Source organism: Astatotilapia calliptera, chromosome 7, assembly GCF_900246225.1.
Source record: "Astatotilapia calliptera chromosome 7, fAstCal1.2, whole genome shotgun sequence".
Taxonomy (NCBI): domain Eukaryota; kingdom Metazoa; phylum Chordata; class Actinopteri; order Cichliformes; family Cichlidae; genus Astatotilapia; species Astatotilapia calliptera.
Window position 1 is genome coordinate 196,165 of NC_039308.1, and position 17,770 is coordinate 213,934.

At 41.9% G+C, this 17,770-nt stretch overlaps 1 protein-coding gene across 3 annotated transcripts in view; it reads right to left on the minus strand.

Annotated features, from left to right (window-relative positions):
- Positions 1 to 3,335: 3,335 nt before the first annotated feature.
- The window catches only part of LOC113024983 (sodium channel protein type 4 subunit alpha B-like), a 70,661-nt gene continuing 56,226 nt past the window's right edge, over positions 3,336 to 17,770 (minus strand). The window contains exons 30-32 of one of the 3 annotated variants that reach the window (XM_026172286.1): positions 10,550 to 10,615; positions 10,118 to 10,219; positions 3,336 to 3,960 (exon numbers count right to left, since the gene is read on the minus strand). In XM_026172286.1, the coding sequence (XP_026028071.1) occupies positions 3,859 to 3,960; positions 10,118 to 10,219; positions 10,550 to 10,615 (270 nt within the window). In that variant the 3' untranslated portion in view covers positions 3,336 to 3,858. Of the gene's footprint in view, positions 3,961 to 10,032; positions 10,220 to 10,549; positions 10,616 to 17,770 lie in introns of those variants that run through there. The other 2 variants (XM_026172288.1, XM_026172287.1) reach the window with 2 other exon arrangements.

Consider the following 17,770-nt stretch of genomic DNA (forward strand, 5'->3'; position numbering starts at 1 on the left):
GACTTTGTTTCCTCTGACACAGAAGAGCTTAATTCCTGGTTTTATTCTTGCTGTCAAACAGTCTTGGACTCTGTGGCTCCTTTAAAAACCAGGCAGCCGAAGGCTAAACCTGAGCCTTGGTTTAATGAGAGCAGTCGGGTTGTTAAGAGGGAATGTCGTCGAGCAGAACAGAGATTGAAAAAGGATAAACTGCAGGAGTCATTTCAAATTCTCAAATTCTGCTGGCATCGCTACCAGAACACTGTTAAAGAGGCAAAAAGGGAATATTTTGCAAATATTGTTTCTTTCGACAGTCATAACCCACATGTGTTGTTTAGGACCATTGACACTGTTCTTGATACTCCACTGAATGTCTGTTTGGAAGTTTCTCCTGATATTTGCAATACTTTTCTGAGTTTTTTTCTTGAACAGGTTGGCACCACCAGGGCTCTGGTCAAAGCTCCTGACTCTGACCCCTCTGTCTCTGACATTCTCCACTTTAGAGGATGTGGTTCACCATATTAAGCCCGCAGGTTCCCCTCGGGATCCTGTCCCCCCACAAAGACATTTTTCCTAGTATAGGCAGTATGTCCTTGACATTATTAACAGCAGTTTGTCTTCTGGTGTGGTTCCTGCAAATTTCAAACATGCAGTAGTGCAGCCACTGCTTCAGAAACCTGGCCTTGATCACAAGGTATTAGCTAATTATAGGCCTATTTCCAAGCTGCCTTTACTTTCCAACGTTTTAGAGAAAATTGTTTTTTGTCAACTGAAGTATTTTCTAGATGAAAACAGTATCCATCCTTAGAAGGCATGGGACCTCTTTTCATTGTTACGCTGATGACTGCCACATTTATTTGCCACTAAAGCAGAAGGATGGCCTCTCCATTAAACCTCTCTTGGCATTTCTAGATAACAGTAAAACCTGGTTGGCCTTAAACTTTTTATTATTATTATATTAAACAATAATATTTTAAACCTGTTATTACTGACAGCCAAATTAGAGCAGTGAAGTCCATTTTTTATCATGTAAGGCGACTGGCAGGTGTGAAATCTTCTTTCTGGGCAGCACACTGATCCATGCTTTTATTTTATCCTGTCTGGACCACTGTAACTCCCTTTATGTGAAGGTCAGGCAGTCGTTGCTCTCACATCTGCAGCTGTTTCAAAATGCCGCTGCATAAAATGCATCGTCACATAATCACCAGTTAACAATATGCACCTGAGGCTACAGTCTATCCTGTTGATTAGCACACACATATGATCTTTCGTTCACGTTTTCTGACTCACTGACCTTAGGATTTTAGGTTGTTTAAGTTAAAACTTCAAAATAACTGCCTGTGGGGATTTCCAAATGGACTTTAGTTCAACTAATGTGTTTCTCAAAACATTCAAATGTTTAATATCTTTCTCAGAATTTTATTGTCTTTGTCCTTCAAACGCTCCTCAGTAACAGAACATATGGCAGTGTGCTTTTCTGGTCCCAATGTGCTCATGTGGCATGTCTTCACGTAGTCTACTAACACAACTCACCTTCAGGAAGTATCCAATCCGATTATATGAATAACACCTACATAGCAGACTGCATGATTATTCGATTGATTGGTTATTCTTCATGTAACTGTTGCTTTTTTGTGTCTGTTGTGAACCATCATCTTATATAATAATGTTAATAAAGGTATATATTAAAATATTCTAATATACTAGTTATTAAAGCATTTGTATTTCTCTACATCATAGGTGTCAAACTCTGGCCCGCGGGCCAAATTTGGCCTGCAGCCTAATTACATTTGGCCCGCGAAGCCATGCCAAATTACAATTAGAGCTGGCCTACTGGTATTATACAGCTAATATATCTATTGTTTAGTATTAAGCTTTGCTTGTTCCATATTCAGTTTTTCAGCAAAACGTGTTTGAGTCCATAAGAAAAGATTCATTCTTATATCTGGAGGAAGATTTTTTTTCAATAAATATTAATGTTAGCCCGCGACTTTGTTCCAGTTTTGAATTTTGGCCCACTGTGTATTTGAGTTTGACATCCCTGCTCTACATTTACATGTATTTTTAAAAAAATGTTTGTAAACACAAGTCTAACTCACAATAAACACATGCATATGAAAACACGTGCTTTGGATTTTGTCTGAACTGCCTGCCCCGCTCTGTGGGTTCCAAGCCTCGACTGACTGCTGAAAGTGTCAGGGTGGGAAACACACGGAGAGCAGCAGCTCAGGTTTGTTTAGTTCAAACTAAAGCTTAATAGATTTATTCTGGATTTCCTGTTATGGCAGCTGCCATGTACTATAATAAGTAGACAGTCAGCTTATTCAGAGAAAGTGCAGCAAGTGTTAAATGTGAAAGTTCATGACGGCACGATAAGAAAAAGACTGAACAAGTATGGTATCTTCCAGTGTTGGGAAGGTTACTTTTAAAATGTATTCCATTACAGAATACAGATTACATGCCCTAAAATGTATTCTGTAACGTATTCCGTTACGTTACTCAATGACAGTAACGTATTCTGAATACTTTGGATTACTTAATATATTATCATGCTTTTTACAACTACGTGAATGTACTATTGCTGTGTGATTTATTACTATTACTGAAGGTCCGCGACTCTGAACTGTAGTAAAGGGACCTCTGACTAATACGGCGGGGTCCCTGTCGGCTCGTAGCCAAAAAATAGCTTTACTTTGTTGTGTGGGTCAACTTTGCTAGCAGAGACAGAGAGAGGCGTTGAAAGACTGCTCCAACGGAACTTATTGTTTTGGAGGAAAACACGAACACGGTGTACAGTCGAGTCTTAATAGCTTACTTACAACTGGGCTCGTCAGGCTCTCTTCTTGGCTGAAGTGGTTATTATTATATTTACATGCTTCCAGCTCCCGTTTTTCCTCGACGACAACTCGTACCTTTCCACTCCCCTTTTTCTCCCTCCTCGCACTCACAGACACATAACGTGTATGGCAGTCCATTCTCCCTGCAGCACGGACTACACTACCCATGATGCTACATTCTTTAGAGCTATGCTTGTAGCATTCTGCCTGTTAGCTTAGCACAACAACAACAACAGCGAAAAGGCGCTCTCTCACCCAGGAAACACACAGTCACAGAGAGAGAGAGAGCGTCGCCCTGTAACCATGGCAACTGTAACGCTGCCGCCTGGAACAACAGAACGTAGCTGTCAAACAAAACCCAAACAGTCCTGACCCGCGACAATATGAAACAGGAAAGTACCGCAGTGTAATCCATTTATTTCAACAAAGTAACTGTATTCTGAATACCACCTTTTTAAACGGTAACTGTAACGGAATACAGTTACTCATATTTTGTATTTTAAATACGTAACGGCGGTACATGTATTCCGTTACTCCCCAACACTGGTATCTTCTCTCTAAAAGAACACGACTTAGGTTTGCAAAGCTGCACCTGACAAATCCCAAGACTTCTAGTACAACAAAACAGCCTTACGGACCTGGGATTCCCATTTCTACAGACGCTTGACAACACAGTGAAAGGGAGACTGCGCCTGAGATGGCAGCTAAAAAATGTTGTCATAAAAAATGTCCCATGTTGTACTCAAAGTCAGGGCCGGGACAGAAAGGGGTGAGAGAAGCCAAGCTACTGGAAGTTTACCACCAGAAACAGTGTTTTGGAAAGTAGAAGCATGCAGCACACAAGCATGCAGCACACAAGCATGCAGCACACAAGCATGAGTGGTCGTTCTCTTTGCTTAAGGAATCCAGGTGAGTGACTGTCTTTTAAAAGATTGAAATCATTTCAGCAGTTGAAATTGCAAGTTACAGCTGTCTGCTTCACATGAAGGATGACCCTGTGAGCAGGTAATACAGTTTTATAACACAACAAAAACAAGTATTATTATCTCCTCTTGGGAATGACGCAGCTGGTCCTGCAGTCAGCCGATTGGATCTTCTCCTGCACTGCATCCACCACTGATGTCGTCTGCATCTGCTCCTTTTCCTGGAAAAAGGAAAAAAACACCTCACTCCCTGATATCCAGCCTGTTGTTTCTACTTATTTTCCAAGTCCGGGAAGTTCTGGCCCAGAAAAATATCCCCCTGACTCTAACCAGTAATGATGTTTGCAAATCCCTCTGCAGCTCAACATGTCACTCTCAGTAATTCAGTTTAATCACAGCTCTGAATGGACTTTTGACCCTCATTGCACAGTGCCAACTCTTAACGAGCACAATTCCAATGTTTATATAAAACTCACACAAAAACAGCTTTATTTAACCATTTTATTCCTAACAGCCTACAAGAAAAGTGTGAGACTACTTAGTCAGAAAAGAAGAAAAACAGCCAACGAGAAGTGACGCAGAGTCCAGTTCAGCTTTATTTATATTGATCCACGTCACAACAATACTCGTCTGAAAAAGCTTCACCCAGAGCCGACAGTATTAGAGACACGAGACAGAAGGACAGCTGACAGCTGGGTTAAAGTCATGAAGAGACCCAGTTCACATCCATGTTCGACTGAATATGTGTGAAGGTAGAAAACCACAAACAGGAGCAGCAGCTGACCTTCCTTCATTAATGAGTAAACAGCAAAAACACTCTTTTTAGTTTATGTTTTGTCTTGATTTACTGAATTTAGTCTAGTTTCCATTTGTTTCCACAGTGAGTTTGATCCTTTCAGTTTAGATTCTTGCACAGGGACAGTTTCCAGTGACCTGAGGGTCATTTATAAAAGCAGGAAGGAGCTGACAGAGCTCTTAAGATCTTTGTCTATGAGCTGTATTCATGTTTGTGTGAATATAAAGTTAGACTGCTGTAATGGAGGGTTCCAAGCAGAGGGGGCATACTTAATTCATTTTTATTTTCAAATCATTTGCATTTCTCTTTGTTTTCATCTCTCCTAAATTCTAGTTGTTTTTTTTTTTTTGTTTGAACATTATTTATTCATTTATTTTATTTGTTTATTTTTGAATGCAATTTAACAGTTCAGCAGGTTCAGGTGGTTCTAATCTCGGTGTTTCCAGGTGACTTCTTCAGTCTCGGCTGACTCCAAGTTTCCAACCTCATAAACAGTAATGACTGACTATTGCACCACTGAATGGACAATGGGCTGTGAGGTCAGTGTCTTGGTCATTAATATGCAAAATGTCATGGCCATTGACCAGGGGTGGAAAGTAACGAATTACATTTACTTGCATTACTGTAATTGAGTAGTTTTTTCTGTATTTGTACTTTTTAAAGTCATTTTTCAAGTCTGTAATTTTACTTTTACTTAAGTATATTTTTTTAAAAGTTTTGTAGTTCGCTACGTTTTCAATCACACCCTCTACTGAGTAAATTAAAAATAAAAAAAACATTGCGCTTCGGAAATACTGCAGGGAATGATGGGTAGTAGAACAAATTGGCGTTAAGGTCACGTTAAAGATGGAGTTTAACTGCCACTGCACTTTAATTTGTAAAGTTTTTCTTTTCACTAAAAAAGAACTACTTTGAGATTTATATCCCACTGTCTTTTTTTGCACTACTCAGAAGCGGCTGTCCTCCTGCTGACAGAAACGTAACTATGTAACTTTTACTCTGAGTACATTTTAAATGAGCTACTTTTTACTTGAGTACATTTTTAGACAGGTAATTTTACTTGTACTTGAGTAAAATTTCAGCAAAGTAATAGTACTTTTACTTGAGTAAAATATTTTAGTACTCTTTACACCTCTGCCATTGACAATGGAGCAATGGTAACTGGTAATTCAGGGTCACCTGGTCCAGCCCTAACTATATGCTTTAGCAAAAAGGAAAGTTTGAAGCCTAATCCTGAAAGTAGAGATAGTGTCTGTCTCCCGAATCCAAACTGGAAGCTGGTTCCACAGAAGAGGGGCCTGAAAACTGAAGGCTCTGCCTCCCATTCTACTTTTAAATACTCTAGGAAGTAGGCCTGAAGAGCGAGAGCGAAGTGCTCTGTGGTTAAGTCAGTTTATTCATTGAGGGCAGGGCCGGCCCGTGGCATAGGCCGTATAGGCAAATGCTAAGGGCGCCGTCCATCAGGGGGCGCCACGCCAGTGCCACAAATGTTGAAAAGAAAAAAAAAAGTTGGTACTATTATTTCTAAATACAAAAAATAATCCCACGTTAATTAAAATGCAAAGTAAAGCTTATTTAATAGAAATATTATTTGTGACAACATTACGCCCCCCCCCCCCTCCCGGCACGGTGCGCCCCCTCCCTTCCCGTATCATGGTTCCTTTGGACGTCACCACATCAAAAAATCAACACAAGATGTCAAAACGGCCAAAACTGTCAGGTGGCCAGGGAAGAAAAAAGAGAAAAGAAGAGGAGGAGAAACAAGAAAAAGACAGAGGTAGGTAACGTTAGCCTACATGAAATTATTTGTCTGAATGTGATAGTAACCTAAATTTTTAGCATTAAGCTAATGTTACATGATTCGCTAATTGCTAATCAATAAATAGCTAGTTAACTGTTTTAACGTCAGTTAATATTGTGGAGGGGGCTAAATTGTTATGGAAAATAATAATGTAACGTTAGGTAATTACAGTACTCCCACCTTTCCCACCATTCCTCATTTGTATTCATCTTTTAACCAGGTGTTTTTTGTTTACATTGTTATTGCCTTCTGGTTAGCTAACGTTTACCCTGCAGGTAATAGTCACTTTTCCATCCATCCATCCATTTTCATCCGCTTTGTCCGGGGCCGGGTCGCGGGGGCAGCAGCCTAAGCAAAGTCAAAGCTAGTCACTTTTCCACCCCTGTATATATTATAGTTGTAAGCCTAGTTGTTAAAGCGCACATCATTAATGTTAATTAAGCAATATCACATGAGAGGGAATGCTGTTTTTTAATATGAGCACTGCTGTGATTCGGTCAAAGATAATCATAACATAACATTCTCATATGATATTATACTGTTACTTTGCATTCTGCTATTCAGCATTTCACTGTAATGATGACAATAAATTGAATCTAATCTAATTTGCATAAGAGTTAACATCATACATATATCTCTTTGGTTTTTCATTTATATTATATCATTTCATTTTATTCCTGGAATCATATGTTTTTATTATTAGACTTTAATACTCAGTGGTGTCACATACTCCTCTCTTCAGATGCACTGTTGAAGTTTCTAAATCCCACCCCTGGGCCATCTACCACATGGATAGTGTCAGGAGAAGACATACCACAAGTTAAAGAGCATTTCCTGGGCTTTCTTGTTGCAGAGGAATCAACAGGAGATCATTTGTCAACTCTCATGCTAAAACGGATAGAGGAGCTTAACATTCCTTTTGAAGACTGCAGAGGACAGTCCTATGACAATGGGGCCAACATGAAGGGAAAAAATAAAGGTGTTCAGGCAAGGTTGCTTCAAAAAAGGAGCTTTTTTGGTCCCATGTGGTGCCCACACTTTAAATCTGGTAGTAGCTGATGCTGCAAAAAGCTCACCAGATGCCCTTGGCTACTTTGGGCATTTAGCAAAATTATTCAAGCTCCTCTCAGCCTCCACCCATAGGTGGGATGTTCTCCTGAAACATGTGAAAACCACCTTGAAATCATGGGCTGAGACCAGATGGGAAAGCAGGATAAAAAGCATTGAGGCAGTCAGATATCAGGCTCGGCAAGTCAGAGAGGCTCTTCTGGAGGTGAGGGAAACAGCTACAGACCCTGTGGTCAGTGTTGAAGCCCAGTCTTTGGCTGAGGAGATTGGATCCTATCGTTTTTGCATTTGTACAGCCATCTGGTATGACATTCTCAGCAAGATCCAGTATGTGAGTAAACTCATGCAGTCGGCCTCCATGCAGCTAGATGTGGCTGTCGACTTGCTAAAGAAAACCAAAGATTCCCTCACCAGCTACAGAAACACTGGATTTTCTGATGCACAGACAACGGCAAAGGAGATGTGTGAAGAAATGAATGTGGAGGCTGAACTCAAACAAAAGCGATTGAGAACCACCAAAAGGCACTTCGGTTATGAGTCTCCAGATGAGCCCATACAAGATGCACTTAAAAAAATGGAAACCACATTTTTTTAATGTGGTAGTGGATACAGCCATCTCTTCACTTGATGAGAGATTTCAGAACCTTGGAGAGGTGAATGACAAGTTTGGAGTACTCCTCAATTTCCACAACTTACAAAATAAAGGGCTGCTACAGCAGTGCCAAACACTGAGTACTACTCTGACCCATGACAGCCAGCCGGACATTAATGGCACAGAACTTGCAATGGAAATGCAGAATTTCCCACCATTGCCATCAAAGAACATGAGAAACATGGAACTCTTGACCTTCCTGCATGAGAAGAAGCTGGTAGAAATTTACCCCAACATGTGGGTTGCTCTGAGAATCTTTGCCACTCTTCCTGTTACAGTACCTGCTGCTGAAAGAAGTTTCTCTAAGCTCAAACTCATTAAAACCTACCTGAGATCTACTATGATGCAAGAACGTCTCAGTGGACTTTCCATCATAAGCATAAATCATGTGGTCTCAAATCAGTTGTCATATGATGATGTTGTAGATGACTTTGCTGCAAGAAAGACTAGGTGTCACGGTTCTGGGTCCGTTGGACCCAGTATTTTGAGTTTTATTATGTTTGGGTTTTAGTTTACATCGGGGATTGTTTTCTTGTTCTCTTGTTGTGTTTATGATGATGATTATGATGTTTATTATTAGAGTTCCATGTTTCTGTTTATCTGGGTTTAAGATGCGGGTTTAGTTTCATATGTTATTTCCTGTCTGTCTCTCGATGTCGAGCCTGCGTGTGATGTTTTATTGTGAAGGTCTGCGTCTCATGTGAGTGTGTTCAGTTTTACCTCTGTCTCGTCTTACTGATTGTTCCCAGCTGTGTCCACCACCTGTGTGTAATTCCCGTATTTCTCTGTGTGTATTTAAGTCGTGTCCTCCGTCATTGTAGTTGCTGGTCCGTCTGTGTATTCCACCCTGCCTCATCTGTGTATCTACCATGTCTCACCCGTGTGTTCTCCCTGCTGTCCGTCATCATTCTCCTCTGCTCATTTTCATTCAGGTTTGTGCTTTGTAGTTTTAGTTGTTTCCCAGTATAGTTTAGTTCTCCGTGTTGCCGTTTGCCTCTCCTTTTGTGTTCAATAAATCACCTTTTACACCTTCACGACTGCCTGCGTGTGGATCCTCCTTTTCCTCCTCCACACGGCTCCTCTCACTCGCCGTGACACTAGGAGAGTAAGGCTGTAGCAGGTGATGTGAGGTTGATGAGGGGGTGGTGTACAGTAATTTGTAAGTCATTCTAGTTAATGCAGTATTAAAAAGCACAACTAGAGAACTCTGTAGGATCCCCTTTTTTGTAATATAGTTGTTAAAGTCATACTGGTTTATTTACAGTAATATCTTGTTTTGTGCAGTGCCTTATTTATATTGTATTTTTAATTTATTTTATCCAACTTGTTGACACGTTTTATTGTGTTTATGTATGTAAAATGTATTGTATTTCATATATTCATTTTTTATTTTTTGTATTCATTTATTTATTCATATATTTTTTTATCTTGTTAATTATTCTGATTGTGAATTTGGTTTCTTTAAGTAAAAAAAAAAAGGTCAAAGACAAAGCTATTCGGTTTCTTCTGAGTACATACACTACACTGCCAATGTAGGGTGGCGCCACCTAAAATCTTGCCTAGGGCGCCAGATTGGTTAGGGCCTGATTGAGGGTGTCTGTCTATGCTGCTGTATTATTCTTTCTTTGTGAGTTTTTGGTAAATTTTTTGTCTGTTTGGGAGCTGACACAGTCTCAGTGGAGATGGGTTTTAAAAAATTTGTCCATATTTCTAGAAATGAGAGCTGCTCCATCCAAAGTGGGATGGATGCCGTCTCTCCTAACAAGACCAGGTTTCCTCCAGAAGGTTTGCCAATTATCTATGAAGCCCACATCGTTTCTGGGACACCACTCAGACAGCCAGCAATTTAAGGAGAACATGCGGCTAAACATGTAACTCCTGGTCTGATTGGGAAGGGGACCAGAGAAAACTAACACCAATTTAAAAAAGACACAGAGGGTGTCCTGACAGAGAAGAAGAAAAAACGTTACCACACATTACATTTGTTTTTTTACTTTGATCTGAGTCTTTACAGAAGAAGACTCAAGTTTACTGACAGGAGGATGAGGCTCCGCCCACAACCTGGAGTAGCGTTCCCTCGGTGTCTCCATCACGCACGTGTTCCTGGATCAGGTCTGCAGCACACTGTGTTGATGAGGTGAAGCTCACCTGTTCACATGACACCTGTAGGAAACAGGACTCACCTGTGAGATTTGTCACCTGTTGAAATCTTTGAAGTGTCCATGTTATTCATTTACAGATCAAATGTCACCCAACAACCACCTAAAATAAGGTCTGAAACCTTAAAGGCAAAATCCAGGGGAACACTGGATGTAAGCAGTCCATAGAATAATCACTGAAGTGTTTCAGCATTTCAGCTGAAATGTTTGAATTGCTCATTTAATCAGCTCAAATAAAATCAGTGAATCAGCAGCAGTGAAATCATCACTGATGACACCATCACAAAGCAATCATCTGTGCTTAAAAGCCCACTAACAACGAGAAGACAAGAACCTGGCTGTTAATCCTGAATATTTCATCCAGTTTGGCTTTGTCCACCCCTCCTGATTCACCAAACACCTGCAAACACAACAACAACATCATAACAAGGTTGTAACTACATTAAGAATAATACCAGCAATAGTTGTAATTTATCAATAGATTTCTCACACAAAGACACCGTAAGTATGATTCCTGTTTCATCGTTAGTTGAGGGAAAGAAGGTCTTTAAAGGTTTCTTTAGTAATGGAAAACCAGAGACCAAAAATCTTCTTCAATCAGTGAAGAATAGTAAGATGTTCTGGCTTTACGGAGGGCTTTCTTATAAAGCAGCAAACTGTTTCTCCAGACTCCAGAAATCTCTGTCAGAACATGCTATGTCATGTTTAGGCGGAAACTAGCGAGCTAACTTCCTGCTAACTTCTAACTCCATTAAACTTCATAAATACTGTTTTCATGGATGCCTGGATGTTAAACTTAGTTGTTACACCTGGTAAAACAGCAACGCTGATCATTTTATTACAGATGAAAGAATTTAGTGCAGGGGTCGGCAACCCTGGGCACGCGTGCCAGCTGTTAACTGATGGCACGATCATAGCTGGACTGGCCATTGGGCTTACCGGGCATTTGCCCGGTTGGCCGATGGTTTTGTTTGTTTGTTGTTTTGGTTTTTTGCAACGTATAATCATTGAAAGGTGGTGGATTGGCCAGTTGTTGGCTGATGTGTAAATGTAACTCAGTTGTTTGGTGGTGGCTGTGGTGGAGCTTCCACAGAGGCCAGCAGGTGGATGAGGAAAAGGGGAGGCAGGAGGAGGAGAGACCCGAGGCGGCCGCCGGTCCGAGTGTCAGGTGATCTGAACTTCAGAAGTTATGACCTGCAGTCTATCTGGGTCAGATATAAACCAAGTTTAGGTGGAGTTTATTTTCGTTGTGCTGACTTTTTACAGTCAGTTACAATAACTCGTACTGCGTTCTAGCATGACGGAGTTTCTATACTTGGGTGGTGCTATGATGTTACTGATGGTGAACTTTATTTTGTTCATAAGGTTAGTTAGTAGAGTTGCCAACCGTCCCGTACAAACATAATCACCCCGCATTCAGAGAAATTATTACGTTTCGTGTTGAGCTGAGAAGGAACAGTTTGTCCCGGACTTCAGCTACAATGAAAAAAGACACAAAGCTGGAGTTATTCTGCGTCTTCTCTCATTCTCTCCCCTCCCTCTCCTGTTTCTACTTCAATCATGAAGCTGATCAACAATCAGCTGATCGGCACCAGAAAGAGGAAACCAGCAGATGTCGCACTAAAGAACAGCAGCAGGTTTAAGCTTGATCAGCTGTTGTTAGAATTTATTTAATATTACTTTCTATCAGCTGATGTTTGCTGGAGCCACAGCTGTAAAGCTGCTGGTCATGATGGTTTGGTTATGTGGTGAGAGGGAAACATGAAGATGAAACCAGGAGATGTCCTTACTGAACCATCAGAGCTGAACAGGTGATGGAGAAACAGGTTTACCTTTTAGGTGACATGGATGAGTTGAAGTTATGAACTGTTTCTGAGAGACAAATAACACCAGGATCCTTTTCTTTGTAGACCAAAAACCAAAGTTTTTATCTGATGTAAAATGTATAAAAATCATATCAGCAAGAGAGTGTACAGCACTGTCACAACAGCATTTGTTTTCATTGTTGTGAGGAGACCATAAACAGCATTTGCATTTTCTGCTGTACCGTTCATTTGCTGTTATGGATAAAAAGTGTCTTTTTTTTGTTTCAAAATAGCTGATAACTATTTGCCAACTGCCAACATCTGCAAACAAATATAATTCTGTAAAGTACTGTTAATATAGAGCGTTATTAAATGTATTGCTAATGCAGTCATATGGCACACTGACTTCTGAGGAAATTTTAGATGCACTCATCATCAGAAAGGTTGCCGACTCCTGATTTAGACAGTTTGTAACTCTGAGTGATGCCGCAGAGTTCATTTGACTTTGGGACCTGAAGCAGAGTTTGGACCAGACAGGAGAGGGTTTTCAGGAAACACTGTTAAATGTTCAGTTTCTATCCCATACGTTAAAACAAGATCTACAGTGTGATTAAAGTGGTGGGTGGGTTCTTTTACATTTTGTGAGAAGCCAATTGAGTCTAATAACAGATTAAATGCCATGTTGAGGCTGTCATTTTTAGCATCTACATGGATGTTAAAATCATTTATTTATTTCATTTTCATTTATAAAGCACTTTTAATAACAACAGGGTGTTGACCAAAGTAAATGGTAAATGGCCTGTATTTATATAGCGCTTTACTAGTCCCTAAGGACCCCAAAGCGCTTTACATATCCAGTCATCCTCCCATTCACACACTGGTGATGGCAGCTACATTGTAGCCACAGCCACCCTGGGGCGCACTGACAGAGGCGAGGCTGCCGGACACTGGCGCCACCGGGCCCTCTGACCACCACCAGTAGGCAACGGGTGAAGTGTCTTGCCCAAGGACACAACGACCGAGACTGTCCAAGCCGGGGCTCGAACCGGCAACCTTCCGATTACAAGGCGAACTCCCAACTCTTGAGCCACGATCGCCCAGTGCTGTACAACATAACAATTAAACAGTGGCATTAATAACAACAACAGATAAAAATTAAAAATTAGAGCAGCAGTCCCCAACCTCCGGGCGTCGGACAGGTACCGGTCCGTGAGTTATTTTGATACCGGGCCGCGAGAGTTGAGGCTTAAACCGGTCCATGGTGCAAAAAAGGTTGGGGACCGCTGCTCTAGAGGGCGTATACAGCTGCACAAGGTCAGACAAATAGTCCGGTGCATGGCCATTTAGCACTTTATAAGTTAAAAGTAAGATTTTGAATTTAATTCTAAAACGCACTGGAAGCCAATGAAGGGAAGCAAGCACCGGAGTAATATGTTGGTGTTTCTTCACACGAGTGAAAAGGCGAGCTGCAGCATTCTGTACCAGTTGGAGCCGGGCCAAGCTGGACTGACTGACACCCACATATACAGGGAGTGCAGAATTATTAGGCAAATGAGTATTTTGTCCTCTGCATGCATGTTGTCTTATTCCAAGCTGTATAGGCTCGAAAGCCTACTACCAATTAAGCATATTAGGTGATGTGCATCTCTGTAATGAGAAGGGGTGTGGTCTAATGACATCAACACCCTATATCAGGTGTGCATAATTATTAGTTATTATTAACATTATTATTATTAACAACGTCCTTTCCTTTGGCAAAATGGGTCAAAAGAAGGACTTGACAGGCTCAGAAAAGTCAAAAATAGTGAGATATCTTGCAGAGGGATGCAGCAGTCTCAAAATTGCAAAGCTTCTGAAGCGTGATCATCGAACAATCAAGCGTTTCATTCAAAATAGTCAACAGGGTCGCAAGAAGCGTGTGGAAAAACCAAGGCACAAAATAACTGCCCATGAACTGAGAAAAGTCAAGCGTGCAGCTGCCAAGATGCCACTTGCCACCAGTTTGGCCATATTTCAGAGCTGCAACATCACTGGAGTACCCAAAAGCACAAGGTGTGCAATACTCAGAGACATGGCCAAGGTAAGAAAGGCTGAAAGACGACCACCACTGAACAAGACACACAAGCTGAAACGTCAAGACTGGGCCAAGAAACATCTCAAGACTAATTTTTCTAAGGTTTTATGGACTGATGAAATGAGAGTGAGTCTTGATGGGCCAGATGGATGGGCCCGTGGCTGGATTGGTAAAGGGCAGAGAGCTCCAGTCCCACTCAGACGCCAGCAAGGTGGAGGTGGAGTACTGGTTTGGGCTGGTATCATCAAAGATGAGCTTGTGGGGCCTTTTCGGGTTGAGGATGGAGTCAAGCTCAACTCCCAGTCCTACTGCCAGTTTCTGGAAGACACCTTCTTCAAGCAGTGGTACAGGAAGAAGTCTGCATCCTTCAAGAAAAACATGATTTTCATGCAGGACAATGCTCCATCACACGCGTCCAAGTACTCCACAGCGTGGCTGGCAAGAAAGGGTATAAAATAATTGTTTGTGCCTTAGTAAGTCGAAGATCAATTGCTGTTTCCAGTGATCTTCCCACGTGTGAATTAAAATCTTCGTTTGACTTCACCCGGCCGGACCAGTGTGGTTATTTTTCGATCACCTCTTGTACCCTTTCTCAATTTTTGAATCTTAACAGTTGCCTAATAATTATGCACAGTAATAGAAAGGCAGCAGGCCCAGACAAGGTGTGTCCTAGGATGCTAAAGGCGTGTGCTGCTGAACTTGGGGAGCCGCTACAACGAGTCTTCAACCTCAGTCTGCGACTGGGGAGAGTGCCCGCCCTCTGGAAGACATCCTGCATCGTCCCGGTCCCCAAAAAGAACCGGCCCAATGAGCTGAATGGCTTCCGACCGGTGGCACTGACGTCACATCTTATGAAGACTCTAGAGCGGCTCTTCCTCAACCTCCTCCGACCACAGGTACAACATGCCCAGGACCCACTACAGTTTGCATACAAGGCGGGTGTCGGAGTGGAGGATGCCATCCTGTACCTCCTACACAGAGCCCACTCACACCTGGATGGGGGAAAAGGCACGGTCAGGATACTGTTTCTTGACTTTTCCAGTGCCTTTAATACCATCCGGCCCTGTATGCTTCAGGAAAAACTGAACAGGATGGAGGTGGACCCCTGCCTGGTGGCTTGGATCTCCGACTACCTCACCGACAGACCACAGTACGTCAGGCTGAAGGACATCACGTCTGACACTGTGGTCAGCAGCACAGGAGCACCACAGGGAACTGTGCTGTCCCCTCTTCTCTTCACCCTGTACACCTCTGACTTCTGCTACAACTCTGAATTATGCCACATTCAGAAGTTTGCAGATGACACAGCCATCATGGGGTGTATCTGGGATGATCAGGAAGAGGAGTACAGAAGTCTGGTGAGGAACTTTGTCGCATGGAGTCACACAAACCACCTGCAACTCAACACCTCAAAGACTAAGGAACTGGTTGTGGACTTCGGGAGGTCCAGAGAAGGTCCACTGCCGGTTCAGATAGAGGGGGAGGAGGTGGAGGTGGTCAACAAGTACAAGTACCTCGGGCTGTGGGTGGACAATAAACTGGACTGGTCATGCAACAAAGAGCACCTGTATAAAAAAGCCCAAAGCCGACTGTACTTCCTCAGGAGGCTGAGGTCTTTTAACATCTGCAGGAAGCTCCTGAGGATGTTTTACCAGTCGGTGGTTGCTGGAGTACTTTTCTATGCTGTGGTGTGCTGGGGGAGCAGCACAGCAAAGAGGGACTCATCCAGGCTGGAGAAACTGATCAGGAAGGCTAGCTCTGTGGTCGGCATGAAGCTGGACACTCTGGTGACAGTGGCAGAGAAAAGGACATTAAAGAAACTGATGGACATTATGGACAATGCTGGGCATCCTCTGCACACGGCCATTAACAACCAGAAGAGTCTGTTCAGTGACAGGTTGCTTCTCCCAAAGACAAGAACTAACAGACTTAAAAACTCCTTTGTCCCACATGCCATCAGACTGTTTAACTCCTCTCTGGAGGGGAGAGGGAGGGGAAACAGGAGGACAAAGGAGGGGGGAACAACTAAGCTGTAGTGCCTCTGCACCTCACTGTGCAATACCTTTTGTGCAATACTTTTGTAAATAGTCAACAGTGCAATAGACCTCAATACTTGAAATGTGCAATTCACTTGTATTTTTATTTTTTATTCCTATTTATTCTATTTATCCCCTTTGTATATTTTATTTATATTGTCTCTGTATTTATATATGTGTGTGTGTGTGTGTGTGTGTGTGTGTGTGTGTGTGTGTGTGTGTGTGTGTGTGTGTGTGTGTGTGTGTGTGTGTATATATATATATAATATTCTGTAACTCTGTAACTTCTGTCGGTGCTGTGCTTTTTTGGAAATCGAATTTCCCAGAGGAACCCACCCGAGGGATTAATAAAGTTCTATCTTATCTTATCTTATCTTATCTTAATAGTCACCTGCACACACAGATATCCCCCTAAAATAGCTCAAACTAAAAACTAACTAAAAACTACTTCCAAAAACATTCAGCTTTGATATTAATGAGTTTTTTTGGGTTCATTGAGAACATGGTTGTTGTTCAATAATAAAATTATTCCTCAAAAATACAACTTGCCTAATAATTCTGCACTCCCTGTAGTGAATTGCAGTAATCCAGTTGAGATAAAACAAACGCATGAATGGCTCGTTCCAAGTTTCTAAAGGATAGAAAAGATCTCACTTTGGATTGGAGCCTTAATTTAAAAAAGGACCGCTGGACAACTGAATTAATTTGTTTCTCAAATGTAAGTTTGCTATCCAAGAAAACCCTCAGGTTTTTTACATGCGTTTTAACAGCACATGTTAGGTTGCATGAGTCCAAATCTGGGGCATTGAAATTACCGCTTGGTCCAAAAATAATTACCTCAGTTTTATCCTCGTTGAAGGTAAGAAAATTTGAGGCCATCCAGGTTTTGGTAAATGGTAAATGGACTGGTTCTTATATAGCGCTTTTCTACTCTTCTGAGCACTCAAAGCGCTTTACACAACTTGTGCATTCACCCATTCACACCCATTCGCACAAGCACATCTTTCTCAGTAACATTCACACACACTCATACTCCGATGGATGAATCGGAGAGCAATTTGGGGTTAGTATCTTGCCCAAGGATATTTGGCATGCAGACTAGGGGAAGCCAGGAATCGAACCACCAACCTTCCAATCAGTAGATGACCTGCTCTACCGCCTGAGCTTTAACTTCGTCGAGACATTTGACTAACGATTCCATGGGCGTAGAGGTGTTTCTATTAAACCGAAGATAAATCTGGGTGTCATCGGCATATGAGTGAAAGCAGATGTTATGCTTCCTAAAGATTAGGCCTAGGGGCAACATGTAGATTGAAAAAAAGAATTGGGCCTAATACGGATCCCTGCGGGACACCACAAGTAAAAGGAGCTGGGGAAGAAATAAAATCATCAAGGCTCACGGAAAAAGTCCTCTTGGAGAGGTACGACCTAAACCGTTCCAAGGGGATACCTTTGATACCACATTGCTCCAAACGGGAGATCAGAATGCTGTGGTCAACAGGATCAAAGGCTGCAGTTAAGTCTGGGAGCAGGAGCACAGCTGGGTCTCCTGAGTCAGTGATTAATAAAATATCATTAAGTATCTTTAGGAGGGCAGTTTCTGTGCTGTGGTGGGTTTTGAAGCCCGACTGGAACTTCTC